Source organism: Salarias fasciatus, chromosome 13 (genome assembly GCF_902148845.1).
Source record: "Salarias fasciatus chromosome 13, fSalaFa1.1, whole genome shotgun sequence".
Lineage (NCBI taxonomy): Eukaryota > Metazoa > Chordata > Actinopteri > Blenniiformes > Blenniidae > Salarias > Salarias fasciatus.
Genome location: NC_043757.1, coordinates 22,501,049 through 22,518,813, shown reverse-complemented (window position 1 = coordinate 22,518,813; position 17,765 = coordinate 22,501,049). Strand labels below are relative to the sequence as shown.

General features: G+C 40.6%; 1 protein-coding gene across 2 annotated transcripts in view; it reads left to right on the top strand.

The window, feature by feature from the left end:
• The first annotated feature begins 14,281 nt into the window (after positions 1 to 14,281).
• grid1a (glutamate receptor, ionotropic, delta 1a) overlaps positions 14,282 to 17,765 on the top strand; it is a 222,878-nt gene continuing 219,394 nt past the window's right edge. For both annotated transcript variants that reach the window (XM_030106855.1, XM_030106854.1), the window contains exons 1-2: positions 14,282 to 14,972; positions 16,578 to 16,733. In XM_030106855.1, coding sequence (XP_029962715.1) covers positions 14,894 to 14,972; positions 16,578 to 16,733 — 235 coding nt within the window. In that variant the 5' untranslated portion in view covers positions 14,282 to 14,893. The remainder of the gene's footprint in view (positions 14,973 to 16,577; positions 16,734 to 17,765) is intronic.

Sequence of the window (17,765 nt, the reverse complement as noted above, 5' to 3'; positions counted from 1 at the left end):
GCATTTTATCTCAAGGGGAATTTTCAAGAAAGAAAGCAAATGAAGCACAGCGAATAATAAAAAACAAAAGAGCAATGGGTGAGAATACACACACACACACACACACACACACACACACACACACACACACACACACGAACACACACGCGCACACACACCCACACACAAAACCAAACAAATCAAACAATAGCGGAAAATGAAGAGCCATTTTTCTTAGCGATGTGTACTTTTAGACCCATTCAGACAAGCTCTTTTTCAGTAACATTTAATGGCATCACTCACAGCAGGGTAGTGATTGACAGGAGTCGGTCTGTTTTCTTTGTCGTTGTAGTAGCACAGTTGGTATTTTTCTTTGTAATCAGAAATCAGACAAAGGACTGTAATCGGTCTTCAATCGAGCTGTAAATCATTTGGAGTGCAGATGCACAGCAGCCGTTTGAGTCAGCCCACGGTGTGAAGTAACTTCAGTCTATTTTTTTGTTTTTTTTGTAACTTAATAAGATTATGCATACACTGGCAATAAAAATGTTGTTTGAAGATGGATGTTTTTTTTTTTTTTTTTTTCTTTTCTGTAGATGTAGGATTTTTTAAAAAACTTCAATTTCTACATTTTCATTTTTTGGCAATATTAGGGACCTTTTCTGTGCACTCACCTTATAACCAGACAGTGGCGACATGCTGACCTGTCTGGAATTTAAAGCCACGCAGTTGAAAACACATCAGAACAACTCTTGATCTGCATCATACGTGATTCTGCAAGCCTCAGCTGGACATTTATAATTGTTTGCTTGCTGATAATCAGTTTTCAAGAGCATATTTCATTATAATTGGGAAGCTATAGAGTCTGTGTGTGAGTAGAGGTTGACAAATAAAGGCATAAGTAGAATGGCTGTATTTACATATTCTCAAGTAGCAATTACAGGTGTGTAAGGAACTGGGGGTTTGAACTTGTGACTGGAGGCAGAGAAAATGCACGACTCAAAGGGAGAGATTATTCATGACTCGTGCCACGGCCAAGTAATGCAACAGAGGCGACGCAAACAAATGTGTTAGAGGTGTGTAATAACGAGGTGACGCTGTGTCTGAGTGGAGATCATGTCAGCAAACTGTGCTGGTTTTGGATTTTGCCCTGCTGGATAGTAAGTCAGGCAGGGTCAGTCGACATCCGTATATCAATTCATCTTCTCTGCCTGTAACGGACGAGGGTTACGGAGATCACACTAAGCAAAAATGAAAGGGCAGACTGGACACCCTGCATGATCCGTCACAGTTTTAACAAATAAACAAGCACAAATCCACACAGCCATACCTTGAAACTTACCCAAGCAAAACAAATGTGACAGTTTCACAAAGAGGGAGCCTGACGGCCAGCAGACGAGCCAGCGGCATCCTGCTGTGAGGCAACAGTGCAAATCACTGATCTATTGTGCTCCGTGTAGCGCCGTGAAGTTAATATATGGAAATACCTTATTTTCCCAGTGCGTGAGGTGATTTCAGCAAAAGCATTCCCATGTTAGTTGGCCTTTGGCTTGTCAGCCCATGTATTTTTCCCCTTGATGTCTTATTCGGCTGTGGCAATTAGGCTCTGCAATGTGTTGGGCGATTTCTACGTTGGCTCGACCAAAAGAGAGAACAACTTAACTCGTCACTGTTTGAATCTGGATGCTCGAGTTTAGTTTTATTACAGAGAATCAAGATGCATTGAAGAATCAACCAAGCCAATGGCGGTGTACTAAATACAACAACATCAAAGTTCAGCAAGGTGCCGTCCTCTCTCCATCACACCAGACATCAGAGATACACATCCAAATTCCAACTTTGTACAACAGATACAGTGTGTAGAGCTGGTCCCATCAGCCTCCTTCTGGTGCCAGTAGTTGTAGTTTTGTTTTCCTTACAAAAATCAATTTCTGTTGATCTTTGAGACATGGTGAGTATTGATAATCAACAACTGACCCAGACAGACCCTTATCATTTAAAATTTCCATCACAGTTGTCTTTTTTTTTTTTTCATTCTGACAATCAACAATGATCAATTATTTAAACTGACAATTACTTTCCAGCACATTGTTTGAGCAGAAGCTCAGGGATTTGCTGGGATTTAACACATTACACAATAAACTCCATGTCCTCTGGAGCTTCGCCAGTAAAAATGACAAATGGAGGGTATTGATTACGACACCTCATTATCAGTTCAACTGTCAAAGCTGCCTGAATGTGACAAAACCGTATCTGGTGGTGGAAACAGGTGAGACTGGACAGCTGCAATCAGCATTATCACAATCATTCATTTTACTACCACTATTTCCATTAATCCCAGAATGAGTGAAGAGGAAGAAAAACCTGTCACGAGAGAAACATTCCGACCCAATAATGTCACACACTTCTCCTAGAGAGGCCAAAATAAGGTCCAAAGACAACTAATTTTTCTTAAGGGTATTCAATTCACCCCATATAACCAGAGATAATAAGTTCTGTCCATGTGTCGTTCAAGCAGTGTTGATAGTGACAGTTACCTCTCTTTGACATTCATAAATACCGTATGATTAATAAGCAAATAAGTTCCAGTAAGAAGCCGTTCCTGTGGTGGGAACATAACCATGCACTTGATTGCCACAGACTTGTAACAGTCATGCATGATTACCCCCTTCACTGGGAAGGGAAACTATAGCTTCAATCACACGTTTTTCCGCAAAAAAAAAAAAAAAAAAAAAAAAAAAAAAAGGGAGGGGGGGGGGGGGGGGGGGGGGGGAGTAATGAACCCGTTCCTGATTCTGATTCTTAGAAATAACCTTCTACTGCATAAAAACAGATACAGTGACAAACCTTATGGTTTGTTGGTTTAGAACCATCTTTGTTTATTGGCTCAACAGATATTGTGGGCTTTGTGTAATTACGCTTAGCCCATGGTAGATGTGCTGTTTTATAAAAGCTGATGTCTGCATGCCCACTTCAAACTAAACTGACTCTGTATTTGGTAGAAGAATCCAGAAAGTGTTTTCCCTCACACAATGTGAAGTTACTCTTGTTTCTGTTCAATAAGTCATTAGTGTGCATGCCAGTGCATTCATTAATATAACAGCAAAAATGAAATTATAACAAAAACTTACAGTTTGATAAGTGTACATTCAACAATAGCTCATTGAGGAGAGGGATCAAGAGAGAAAATAAATAGCACAGATGCTATTAATGACTATAAGACTCCAATTTGTAAATGCAAGTAAAAGATAACTACACTATAAAATAATAAAAAAAAAATGTGCATTTCACTGATGATAGCACAGCAGAAATTATTTTTACTCTGGTGTGCAAACAAAGACACTTGACGTCATATTTTAATTTCCAGCTTGGAAAGGGAGCAATGCCATTTTTCATCAGGGAACCATGACCTTAGATGTTTTGGCGCCGACTCTCATCCTGCCTGCTTCACACTCCGCCACAGATTTCTCCGCCGCATACTGGATATCACGATTTGATGAATCCGATACTATCACATTTTCAAACGGCAGTGCAAGGCACGTCTGCAGTCTCCTGAACCGTTTCTCATATCTGCGGCTGCGCCTTGAGATCCGCTTGATAAAGATCAGGAGCAGGATCAGAAAATTGGGACGGCCCTCGAGGCGCCAAACTCCCACTGCTGGACTTCCAGCCAGGAACGCGACAAAGGTCTGACTCCTGTTACATAATAACTCACCGGCTCAGAGCGGCGTGAGCAGCACAGCCATAAACCTTCCCCACACGTGTGATGAGATTTATGGTTAATTGAGATTTTCTTTGTAGCATTCATCAAGCAAAAATCACTCTTTTTTTTGCTGTGTTTGTGTGGAGTTTACAACCGATCCATTGTATGGGGCTGCTACTTCTTTTGAAGCTTTGCATGCACATATAAAATTTTCAAGAAGAAAAAGAAAGGGCTTTGATGTTGTACCTTGACATTCATTACTGAGTCTATTTAATAGGATTTTGAAAGACTTTGTGCGTTTCTGTTTTCATTGTTAATACTCTCCCCCACAGAGGAGTTGGTGATTAGAATCTTTCAACTGCAACATAAAAAAAAAAAGACTGAAACAAGTCAGATTTTCTTATGCAACACTAATAAGAAACTTATCTTCCTGCAGCTGCCATCAGACCACCTTTATTCCTCAGTGTACCAATTAAACACAACAAGGTGTGTGTGTGTGTGTGTGTGTGTGTGTGTCCTGCCAATAATTCACTCTATTTGTATTATTGGCCGCTGCAGACTGTGGTTATGATTAAGCTGCGGCTTAGAGAGTGCGCCATTGTCGACCTGCACAGAAAGTTGTGTTTCCAGCCCTTCAGAGGAGGAAGTCACACTGCCCCACATCCATTACCTCAACCTTAAATCATGTCCTCGTCCTAAAATTTAATGATTCACATTGTGGGGATTTGCTTCTTTGTCCCTGACAGGAAGGCGAGCCTCCTCAATGTGATTGTGTAAACAGATTTATGGTCCCAAAGCATGAGTAATAGACACACAGCAAAAAATATTGGAGGCGGTTCATCACTCCTAAAGGATAAATTCAAACGTCGTAGGGGTGGAGCACGAGGGTGGCTCAGGACCGCATCGGTTAAAGATGTTGCAATGGCGTCGTCCACTCACCCTCACACACAGACGTCCATTACCCTCTCCGCCACAGAGAGAGATCTAAAAGCTGGATCATTTGGGTGCTTCCTGTTACTGCTTAGCAACATTCAAATACATTCTTTAGGAAATATATCTTTCTGAATATCTTTTTATTCATATTAGATGTAATTTATTTATCTAAAAGTGCATACCGGATATTATCTCTACTAAACATTTTTCGATTGGGTCGAAAGAGCCTTCAGGTCAAGCTTAGCCTAATTTGGCCATTTTCAAGCCAATCGAAGACCCATTTATACTATTGATTATGTGCCACATTGTGACTTGAACCGAACTCTCACATATTGCCAATATATTTCCTGAAAATAGTGATCAAACTGTTGTCGCAGCACTCCAGTTAAAGCAGGACGGGCTTTAAACAAATTTACAGCATAGAGGCCTTTTGAATCAAATATTCCCCTGGGCATAAGTATAAATGAAACACACACACACAGCACAGAGACACACACACACACACACACACACACACACACACACACACACACACACACACACACACACACACACACACACACACATCCGTCACAGTCATTGTGAATAAATGCTGTTATCATCTGTCAGCAAGAAGCGAGTTGCCTGCAGCTAAAGCAGACATGGCGACAAAATAAAATATTATCCTCCCACAAAAAGCCTTGGGCAGGCCAAAAACACAAGGCACCCATGGTCAATTACTGTGTTTAAATTGGTTTTATTAACAGCAAAGCATTTGCAGTCGTGACCGTACTGCTATTATATGACTAGGATACACACTAGTTGTCTGTGTTTCATAAAAGCAGGTTAAAAAAAAACTGGATAAACATTTTATCTGCCAAGATTTATGGTTCTTCCAATAACGGCATTATCCTGGTCTTAGTACGTTTGCCAAGTATCTCTTTCTGTTCCTGCCTCGATACTCTTATCTTTGGCTGGAGTGTTGTTGCCTGAAAGTTAAATAACGTATGGATGGACTTAAAACAGATAATGAAATACATGTAGTGAACTGCACCACCAGATAAACAACGAAAACACATGACCATCATACTACAACACAAGATTGTTTAAGCACTTGTGAAGAAGTGTAACGACTTTGAGCTCCACAGAGAAGTTCAACTCTTCGACTCTCTGTGAAGAGTTTGTGTGTTTTCTTGCTGTACAGGTACTCCACAAATCATGCATATTAGGTTATTTGATGACTCTATTTTGCATGTAGGTGTCAATATGTTTTGATAAAGCTGGTATAGAAGATAAATGAATATGTTCATTTTTTTCACACTGATGCGGAAGTTCAACTGTCACTGCAGTGTTTTGATGTCAGTGTTCGTTCCACCATTGCAAGGAAATGAAAATCTGGTCAGAGAAGCCCTCAGAGTGAAGGTGAAGTTAATTGTTCAGAATGTCAGGATTTATTCGTGGCTTACAGGTAGAAATGAATTTCCTTCACAGCCTTACAGGTTGGGACTAGAGGTTTGAAATTGCTGCAGCAACGAGCCAGCACAGTGGTGTGGGAGATCTCGAGCTCCACCGCTGCCATGTTTGCTGAGAGGATGGGTAATGATCGCTCCCACTGCTCAGATGAACTTTTCCCCCTGACAGAATAAAAACTCAGTCTTGTACAGCATGAGCTTTATAATGCCGAGCACGATAACCCGACTTGGTTAGGAGCAGATGAGTGTATAACCACCATACATGATGGCATGAGCTCATATGCCATCATGTACATATGCCGTGGTCACACACGGTTCACCTACCAGTGCACTCATTCTGTGGTTGACAGATGGACATGTTTAGTAAAGATGTGATATTTCTATGGTAATTATGAAAAAAAAGAAATAGACCACACCGACCGAGGAACCCACTTTCCATCTGCATCAGGTCATTTACATTTATCAAAGTTTTCATGACTTTGACGTCACTGTTAACTCTTCTCAGCCTGCATTCATTATGATCCAAGGCCTTCCTCAGCGTGATAACAACCTGCTCCAATCATGTTTGTGTCACAGAATGGATGTCTTGGCTCCTTGTCATCAAATGTAGGTTGACGGTTAATGTAATATCCTCAAAACACCAGACTATACCATACGCCAATTAATTAATCCAGTAGAGCACAGCTAGGCCTATTAAAGCCTATTCTAATTAATCAGATGTGACCAGGATACTCACATACTCACAAACCCCAAATTTAAAGGATAATTACCCAATTGGGTGTCAGTAATATGACTACATTCATATATATATATCTGCATTTATGTAGGGAAATGAGGGCTATTACTGAATGATTTCAATATCAAAGAGACAGACTGACTGTGGTGCCAATAAATCCAAGTGTCTGAAAGGAAACATCTGCACAGGAACTCAGGTAACTATCAAGATAAGTTTCTGAAGTAATGCAGTAGGAAGCATCTATTTTGGAGCTATAGCAAGGAAATCCAGTTTGGTTCCATATCAAATGATGCTTATTGTGCTACATTTTGTCATTAGGCTTAAGGCTCTGACTTCTTTAAAGCAGCTTCATGTGCCAAATTGAAGAGAGAAACCCCATCGAGTTGAAATAAGAGCAGAAACCGAGCTGAATACTAAGACACTTGTCATATCTGTACTTCATAAATGCAGTTTGAGAGAGAGGAAAAGACCTTTTAGATATATCTGTGAAGACTCAGTCAGAGGATGAGAGAGAAAAATGGGATGTTGGAGCCTTGAAAGTTTGGCAAAGGAGAGGGGGAAATTGCAGGAATAGATAGACACTTCATTAGTTCATTACACGGGGCCAACTTTCCAGAGTGCTGAAATCCATCCCTGTCGACTTCTTATCGGAATGCAAGTCAAACTGTTAACCCACTTAGACACAAGCTAAAATCTCCAACTAAGGAAATGTATGCTTTTCTGTTTTATCTTCTTTTATTAAACATTTTAGAGTCTATTTTTACTTGTCAGTTTTTTTTTATTTACTTGTAATTTTTTTTGTGCATACCAAAAACATGCTTCCCTCATAAAACCCAATGACAACACAGGCAAATGAATTTGTAATTTATTATTGAACCAAAATGTATTTTTATGCATCCGTACTAGAACATTTATTGTTTTGATGACATCTGAACATAAGTATCTATAATCTCTCCTCATTTAAGTCCAAACAAATTCAAAATTTGATATGGAATTTAACAAATAGATTTATGTGTTTACTTGTTGCTTGTCTCTGTCTTATTATTTTATCTCCTTCTGCCCTTTAACGTCAAATAGTTCTGTAGAAAGTCTCCACCTCTGAGCCTGGTTCTGCAGACTTTTTCTTTTCAAAAGGGACTTTTTCTTTTCCATCTTCGCTTATGCTTGCTCATGTGGCATAAAAGTGCCTTGAGACGACTCTGTTCTATTTGGCACTCCAGAGATAGAATAGAATTGAACTGACTGAATTTATAGAGTATCACTGGAATTACAAGCAAGAGGATTAAATTTTTTTTTTAATAAGGCTGTCAGTGTTAATTGCATTAATTGCGATTAATTAAAGAAGGGCTTTCAAAAGATTAATTTTCATAATCGCAATTAATCACAGAATTAGAATGGGCTGGCAACTGACAAAGAAAAGAAGAAGTGGAGAAAACTTAGCACTCAGACAGATCTGATTGTCATGACTTATGAATGCAGTTTGTTTTTCATTTTACTGTCGTTGGAACATTGTTTTTTTCCTCTTTGTTCTACCCCTGTGCAGTTCAGGTGAATTATGAGGATAAGATTCTTCATTTGAAGCTTGAAAATGTTACAGATATCCTCCTGTGGCGTCTATGTTTTGGACTTGATATTTATCGAAAGCGAAGAACAAGTTTTGCCCCAGTGTTACAGATCACTTGCTTGCTGTTATTCCAAGCTAAGATGAGTATGATTGTTTTACTAATGGTGCCATTATTTACTTTTGAAGTAGCATCAGATATATCTGATATACTGAATCTGTCAAAGTAAGCACTGTTCCTTTATTCCTGTTAGTATTTGAAGTTGTTTCCTCGCTCTAAGTCATGGTTTCATGACCACACTGTTGTAGCAGTTTGTTTAAGATGTATTTTTGAAGAAGACATGTGGGTGTACATGGTAATCATGATTAACTGTGGAAATCATGCGATCAATCACACATTAATCTTTTGACAGCCCCATTTTTTTTCCCCAGACTCAAAACTAAATCAAGTTGATACAAATTGAATTAGTGAATACACACTAAAAAACATTGTGTAAAATGCATATATGCATACATGTAAGTATATGATACTTTGTCCAATGTCTTTTCTTACAGAAGCACAGTGTCTGCAGTCATAATTAAGAATTAGGGTACTTTTGCCAGCTGAATGATATTGAGCGCGAGCAGACGTTGTCACCTGCGGAGCTGCTGCCACAATTATCTTCGGCGCTCTGTGTGGTTCTGGTCGGCATGATAGTAGTTTGTGATGATATTTTAAATGTATGGACGGAGGAGCATAGCAGGCTGCTGTCAAAGCAATTTATCCAACACCTCTGTACTGGATTGCTTTGCAAAGCACAGAAATGAAGAACTTTCATAAGCTTTTTAGCATAAATATGGTTTGAAGTTACATTTCCCTCGGCATGAGGCTACAAATAAGGATAATTGAAATAATGGATGTTTGCAGGGCAGTAGCAGAACTTTTTAAATGTTAGAGCTTCTCAGTGCGTCACCATTATGTTTGCTCTCTTGTTACCTTTGGTAGTTTTTCTTTAATGCCAAGTTCAGTAATAAATCTCACCGACCTGTTCTTGAAATCTAAAATACTCAAAGGATTTTGTTCTCATTTGTAAAGGATACCTCGTCGCAGGTAGATTTCTGCATGTGTATCTGCTAATTGGCTCCCCTTTAAATAACCCCATTCGCTAATGAGTGTCTTGCAGGCACAGCTGGAGTGAAATGTAGCTGACACAGGCGTTGGGTTCAATAACACTGCTCCGGGCACCCAAAACAAATGGCTGAACAGTTGCTATTAGCTGTATAAATGGTCATCAACATCTCTGCAGGCGAAACTAGTGTTTAGCAGATTCTGTTAATGCTCGATAATAAGGAGTCTGTTGGCTACAATAACAAGGATTTATTTCATTATGAATTCATGAGCAGATTTTGCTGGAATGCTCAGATCCTCAGAGTTGCAGGTGGTTTCATTATTTTTCTTTTTTTTTTTTTTTAGCTCTTCCGAAAATGCAAATATATGGATATGACCAGCGCATACTTTCGTTTGTTTTGTGTCCTCACTGACTGGACACTAACAACAGAAAACACTGACTTACATCTAATCATCGTCTTATATTTTTTGATAGTTGTTACCGTTCTATCTGCTGTCAATATCTTGACATAAAGCTGATGAATGTATCCTGAAGAGAACTCAGCTTCTCCCTAATAAATTCAAGAAATCATTCTGCACTTTTCAAACTGCAAGTATCATTACAAACGGTCTTTTCTGTAGAATATAGAATACATACGCTTTCTTTTCTAAACTGTTTCTGTATTGTTATTTTCTCATATGGTCCATTATGAATAGGAAAGCATCCATATCGTATGAGCGATGGAAAGCTTTGAAAACAATACCTGGGCTTGGTTGTGACTAATGCTAACTACAGATCAAATCCAAAAACAAGCCTCGACCTTGTGTGTAACAAGCTTTAAATTCATGAGCGAGTCCACGTCTGAAAGCTGGCTGAATCCAGAGCTATCTCTCAGCTGGGAAAACTTACAAAACCTACACCCATGGCAGCTGTCAAAGTTCTTGACTTGACACCGGCACAGATCGACTTTCTGTTCCCACCCTTTCAGACCTCATGTCCACCGGTGTATTTTTTTTCCTCCTTTATGATCATTTATATATTTATTATGGCGTACATATATTCCACTCTGGTTTAGAACGGTGTGATGTTAAAATTTTCCACATAGTCAACAATTCACTCATTGAAATTCTGAGTCTGTGATGGAGGTTGTGCTTATTCTCCCATAACATGATTAATCTATAATGTTACCTCAGGCTGTGTATTTGGAAGAGAGAGCCTTGCTTATTCACCTCTACTGCTGCAGACACTTATTGCTATTCCCTGCACATTTCTGCTTGACATGAATGGATTTTCAACTTGTCTGGGATTTAACCCTCCTCCAAATTGGTGCAGGGGTTTCACATAACTACATCCAGGATCACAAAGAGATGGACGGAGCCCGTTGCCCAGTGACAGACCCTTCAGTCAACTCATATTTGCAAAGAGACGTCTCCAGCTATTATTCTTCAACAACCACATTATAAATATGCGAGCCTACTTCTGTTGTTCTGAAGCTTTGATGCAACACACTCTTGATTCTTTATTTGTTAAACGATAAATATTAACATGCTGTATGCGTGCCAGCGGCAAAAATAACAAGCCTAATTTTGTTGACACACAGCGTATCTGATTGCTTGCTGCTGCTGATGTCCAGTCCTTTATGTAGACTGTAGATATGTTTAGCTACAGACTGAAGTGATTAAGCTCCAAGTGGTTGAACAGCACAATACAGTAATGGGAACTCTCCAGGTAGAAGCATGAATAAAAATACCAATGTGACAAGAAAAACTTCCTTTACTGTGTTTAAATGAAACACTTACGCACAAGTTAATGAAGTGATGGTACATAGTTAGAAATACCAACCAATGAAGCTGGAAGCCGTCTGCACAAAAGAGGACCATGTAAATAGCAGCCATTGCACAGACAGCCTCCAAATCATGCATATGAAAATAATTTGAGATTAAACTGAGTGATGAGTCTCACTTGAATGCAAATAAACTCCTGTGTGGATTAAAAAAAAAAGAAAAAACCTGTGCTGTATTTTTTTTTTTTTTTTTTTTGGATTCTAAGTCTATTATTATGGGAAAATGAAAAACAAGTTTTTTTCACAGAATATGATATTCGTGAGAGGTCACTGTGCAGCTGTGGTACTTATCTATTCATGACTAACAGCAGTTTTTTTGGTTTTGATACTTCTCAATGTGACAGTCTTTTTTCACCAAATTCACATCTTGGCCTTGCTCCAAAAAGGAGGAGGAAAAGTCTGTCTTTTTTTTTCACTTCATTGCTCATAGCCATAAACATTAATGACTCAGGTTTGTGTGACAATGAAATTCCACCTTCATTGCTTAGAGCAGGCATGACCTGCTCGCCAATGTCTCAGTGACTGTTTGAGGCACTTTTGAGAGTAACTTATGTTGACACCCGTGGAGATGCATGAGGTGCACTTGTGAACTCCACACTGAGGAACAAAACACCCATAAACAATTTCTAAATTCCTAGCCTAGTTTGAGGCTGTATTTGGACTAAAGGCTGCACAGGTATGAAAAAAAAATGAAAAAAGAAAAAGAATAATGAATCTACAAAATTGGTGATTATTCATTGCATGGCCTACTTTCCATGAAAAAGAGATTCTGTTTATCTCTTCAATCTTCTTACCAATGCATGGCAGTCACCTACTCTTTTTCTATCCTGCTTTATTCAAATATTTGTCCATAAGTAAGGATTACATATTACCAGACATACATTATTTAAAACATTCCTGTCTCATATGATAATGCATATCATATTTTTTTAAATTTTACTCTGCCAGCGAGAGCAGCTAAACGTTTTCTCAATGTTTCTTAAATAATGATAATGACTGCCAGAATGTTGTGTTCCGATCCAGATTTTGATGCATGTATACAACCTGACAGCAAGGACATATCCCCTTTAAAAAAAAGACTCACCTACAAATCACAAGTAAAACATCACCTGATAAAATGTTTATTTTTCATGCTGGACCACAGAAATCATTGAATTATTAGCATCATGTCCAGTAAATTGCCTTTTCCCCCCTGTTCTTGAAATACATGTGCATGCTGTTACTCAGCATCACTCCACCTTGTTGTTGTTTAGCACATGTTTATTATTCTCATGCTGTTTTTGCACAGGTTGCACAACATGTATTTACTTTCTTCAGTGGGAGTAAAGAGAGAATAGAAGCAAATTTACACCACAGGCAACAACAATAAACACGATACCTGCGTGAAATGTCTGTTAAGTCACCACAGAAAGTGAATTGATGAAATCTCTGCAACATATTGCTTCATAGATCAGTGAAATTAGGTGATTTATTCCTCTGCCGGGATGTGATGAATTTTTGATGGTGTTTTGGATGTCTGTCAGCTTAAATCCCAAATCTCTAGGTTAATCTTCCTGTTTTGATCCCCATTGAAAAGGAATAGATTGATCTACTGTGGTGCAGGGACTATAGCTGGACAATGATCCTTCCACACTGCATGTTTCACCCCTTGTTGTGAAATTATATAAATTTCCCTGGATGGCAGTAATATATGGGTTGGATTAACCAAATATCCACAAATAAATATCAGATGTTATTCCCACATTTGAGACATTCTGAGTGTAATTGGCACAGTTTGTAATCAAAGGCAGTGTGTTGTAGTGTGTTGTAGAAAGGCTTTTCAGCTTTCATCTCACATGTCTTATGCAAATGATGCAGAAAATGATGGAGTAATTTAACTCAACACCACGCAGGAAAAACAACAAGAATCGTTATGAAAAGATGGAGATGTTTTGCGCAATCACAGCTGCAGTATCCATGGATGACCAGTGGGGGTGGTGTGTGATTTCAGAAAAACTTTGGTGGCATTTTATTCCTCGGCTTCAGAAAATCCACAGAGTGATACAGAACGTGTGAAGGCGAATGTGCCGAAGGGCTGCGAGGTGTGTCAGGCATTATCATTATTATTATTATTTTCCAAGTTGTGTGTTTTCGAGTGTCCTGAGGAGGGAAACACACAAAGAGTTGGATCGCTGGCTGCTGGCTCTACAGTTGTTTGTTCTCAGGTTGGAGAAGGAGCTGTCCACTCCCCGTGGTGCTGAAAGTTTAGGCTCTGCGCTTCTGACAGACGTAACCAAACAATTAAGAGATATTTCCGTTTTTATTCCAGCCACGAGAAATATCCTTTAATTGTAAGATTAAGCCCATCTAGAAACTCCTTTGGTTCTTCTTTACAGCTCTGCATACGCCGCGGCAGTGAGTCAACATTGACACCCAATAGGAATTACTTGCACCTTGGGGATTAATTCACAAACATGCATACCCTTGATACTGCCTCAATATCACGTCCCCGTGATTGAAAAAAGAAAGAAAGAAAGAAAAAAAAAACACGTTCGTGGATCGAGTACAGAAACCAGCTATCACAAAATATAAACGCATTTCGGTGTTTCTTCCGCTGCAAAGAAAGAAAGAAAAAAAAAAGCGGTAACTCCGTCCAGCTGTTTCCCGGTTCAGTGAGGCGTTGCGGCTCCTGTCACGTCTGTTCCTCATCCATCAGCCCTCGCCGAGCATCACGGCGTGTAAATCCTTTTCTCCGCCACATCAGCCGCGCTCCGTCGCTGCTGAAGTGCGCGGCGAATGCGCCTCAGTCGTTCCGCTCCTCCACGTCTTTCCCCCGAAAACGGAAACTTCTCCAAAAAGTAAACTGCCTGTCGACTTCATGCAACCCGATTCGTACGTTTTTTTTTTTCGGGATTGATCGTTTTGCCTCGTTGTCTTTTCGTGTTTCTGTGCAGGATTTGGGGAAGGGTTTTTTTTTTCTTTTTCTCGTCCTGAGAACCTCCGATCGTGTGCTTAATTATCGGCTCTCCGTGCGTCTTTCTCCGGCTCGTCCAAATCATTTCTACCCGGCTTGTCGGGACAGCAGCCCAGTCGTGAAGTCTCTGCAGTCACGTGATTGAGACAGGACCGAAGAGTGCGTGCTTTTTTTCTGGAGTGTGTATGTGAGTGTGTGTGTAGTTAGAGGGGTGTCCCTCCTCCGCATTTCTTTCTTTCTTTCTTTTTCTTTTTTTCTTTTTCCGTTGCCGCTTGCCATGCTTTAGACGCCGGAGCGCAGGGAGAGAGGCGAGAGTGAGAGAGGTACCGCCGGTCTCTCTCACCGGGATACCTGTCTTTTCAGTCTTACCTCGGGTCCCCGTCGGTTCTTCCTCGTATTTTTGAGCCCACCTTCCTGCAGTCGGCTTGTGTTTTTGGCTTGGAGGAAAAAAAAAAAAAAAAGAAGAGTGGTCATTTCTGTAGGGTTTCACGTCTGCCAGGAGGAGGATCGTGGTTCTGCTTGGCTCTGGGTTTTGATCATCTTTTTCCCCCCTTTTTTTTTTTTTTTTTTGTCTTTGGGTGCTCCATTTGGACAGTATAGGACAGTCGAGCAGAGCTTGGATGAGCTGCCTCACTGAAATCCCGAGATGGAGTTGCTGCTGATCTGCCTTTCCCTGTGGATATTGCAATCCAATTCGGCCAAAGCGGACTCAATCATTCATATCGGTAAGCGTCCGATATAACAACATGCTGTTTGGGTTAGGCAGGTTTAAAGGGGTGCGGGGAAAGAGCTCAGCCTGCTCATACTGCCTTGATCACAGGATTTTTCAGTGAGAGGGCGGGATAAATAGTGTATTCAGCTTGCATCCTGTGTTTAAGTAACACTTTGACTCTCAAATGACTTGAAAAGTTGGTGTTTTGTAAATGTCCATGACCCCGACCTTTGGTGGCAGGGCTATTTTCATCGCATTCATGCGTAAAACCTAGTCTTAGGTGTTTTTCTTGCGTAGATTTCCTTCACTTTTCGATGGCAGATCACTGCATTCATATTGGCTTCAGATCTAAACCTCTCCGCTGCCGGTGGCCTGTAAATTGCGGTCTTCTTTAAATATAGTATATAAAAAAACATCGATTTCAAAGGGCAGAAAACCTTGTTGCGCTGAAGTCTTGGCTAAATAAATGTCCAATAGGCAAATTGCTGAGGCTTTTTCATCACCAAGCCTCCTCTTGTGTACCCGACAAGCCTCAACTTTCACCGGAACGTGACTGCAATGTCAATACGAAGACAGAGGGAATGTCAGTGGAGTTTCGTTTTAGAGATGCAAACCGCATAGAGCCTCTTTGTACTCAAACTTCAAACCAGAGCTGTAGAAGTGAGGGGGTGCTTTAAAGCCACTCTGATGTTCAAACAATCCAGTGTTTGTCCTTAACCGTCTCGTTACGTTTCATTTCTATTGCAAGTTTTGCAACACGGATCCGTTCTTTCTGTTTTTTTTTTTCTCGTTACGCACCCTGAATAATCGCCTTCATTTGCGCCCCCCCCCCCCCCCCCCCCCCCCCCCCCCCCTACCACCTGTCCATTTTGCAGTCAGTCGCGCACAAAGAATGGACCTTCTAATCCGAAATAAAAATGTCAATGTCACAGTGAGCAAATTTCGTGTCGGTGCTCTTCCGCTGCTGCTGCTGCTGCTGCTGCTGCTGCACAGTTTACTGCAACAGTCTGGCAAGCAGCAGGTGCTCAGTCACTGGCTTAATACATTGGTGGGACTCCTTCCAGATAATATTGGCTGATGCCCCGCATAGCGTTAGGGTACCCCAATTATACGTCTCGGTTCCGGAAAACCTTTTTCCGTGATGTATGTGTTCTCCCGATAGCAGCTGATGCCATTTTGATAAACAGGGGAGGAAACTGGGAAAAGAGAGAGTCAGTCCAGCCTTCAGCGTGCCTTCCAATGCAAGGCCTGCAAAGCTCAGTGAGAAAGATGCAATTGATCTTGTTGACAGCAGAGACATTTAGTTTTGCCTAAAGAGATCAAGTAATGGCGCTTGTGCAGCGAGGCCAGGTCGCTCTCCGTGGTGCTGAAATCCCATCAGGATGCGCTGGAAACACATGCATGCAGAGAGAGAGAGAGAGAGAGAGAGGGAAAAAAAAAACATGCAGTACAATCCACTCTGAAAGAACCCTTTGCAGACAATTTTATCTATTGCTCAGTGGGGAGATCCATTCACTCTGATCGACTTCTTCCACTTCCAACTCCATGCAAAGTATCACTCCTGCAGAGTTTCCCCCCTGGGCCGACTCTCCAAATGACTTTTTGTTTTATTCAACAGGAGCCATATTTGAGCAAAACGATGGGCGAGATGACGAGATTTTCCAACTTGCCATCTCAGACTTGAGTCTGAATGACGACCTTCTGCAGAGTGAGAAAATCACACACTCAGTAAAACTTATTGAGCCCAACAACCCTTTCCAGGCTGTGCAGGAAGGTAAGAGTGACCCCCTCCTTTTTCAGATACATATTGAAGGATATTTGCTTTTCTGTTCTGTTCCTGTCTGTTCTTCTTGCAATCAGACAACAGGTTCTGAATGTACTGGTCTTTGAAGCCCCGAGAGAATGCTGCTCTTTCACATTTGCTGCTTCATCCAGTGGAGCAGCCACTGGTGATGCTTCGCATGTCTATACGATTGAGGGAAATGGCTGTGCGTGAGTGCACGTGAGAGTGCGTATGTGCGTGGAAGGTACCACCTGCACAGCTCTATACCTCTTGTACCAAAGCAACGTGTCATTTGTGGTTGAAAAGCTAGGTGGAAGCATTGAGTTAGAGCTCAGCTGCTGAAGATAAGATGTTATGTGAAATAAAAATCACTTGGTATGATCAAATGTAGTTCCAGCACCGATTTTCCACTTACGTAATGAAAGGAGAGGGAAGTATTTTCAGTTCTTTAATGTTTCTCTGAATGTTTTTGTCTATGCAAATGTATTATCCCACAACTTTTTCCTTGAAATGTTTTGTCTGGCTCATTTGGATTCCCCACTGTAAGTACACACCTCTACACGTCAGAGGGAAGAGTGGCAATTAAATTATTTTAGCCAAGGTTATCTCCATCAGACTTTTAAAGGTAGTCCCATATACTATTGACTGCAAAAAGTGATTAAAGACTCTTCAGCTGAAATGAATCATTAAGACTTTAATAGGTTTCTGGAGACCTTCAAATGCTGTTTATGTCCCCTGCACTTAGTTACTGGCCTGTACTTTTGTCCCGAGTTACACAGAGGCCTTGATGAGTCATTGCTATTCATAGTGCCCCTGACAGGCACAGAAAGATGATAATATGTCTTGCCTTTTGCTATAATTATCCCATGTCATTTCGTTGTGGTCCTTAGCAATGTCACATAAATCCAGAATTCCATTTTATATTTTGCTTCTGTAAATTTAATTTCTGATGAGGCTTGCATGAGGCTGAGCACTCATTTGGATTCTCTAAATAGATCCAAAGTGCAGAGATATTCTGCTAGC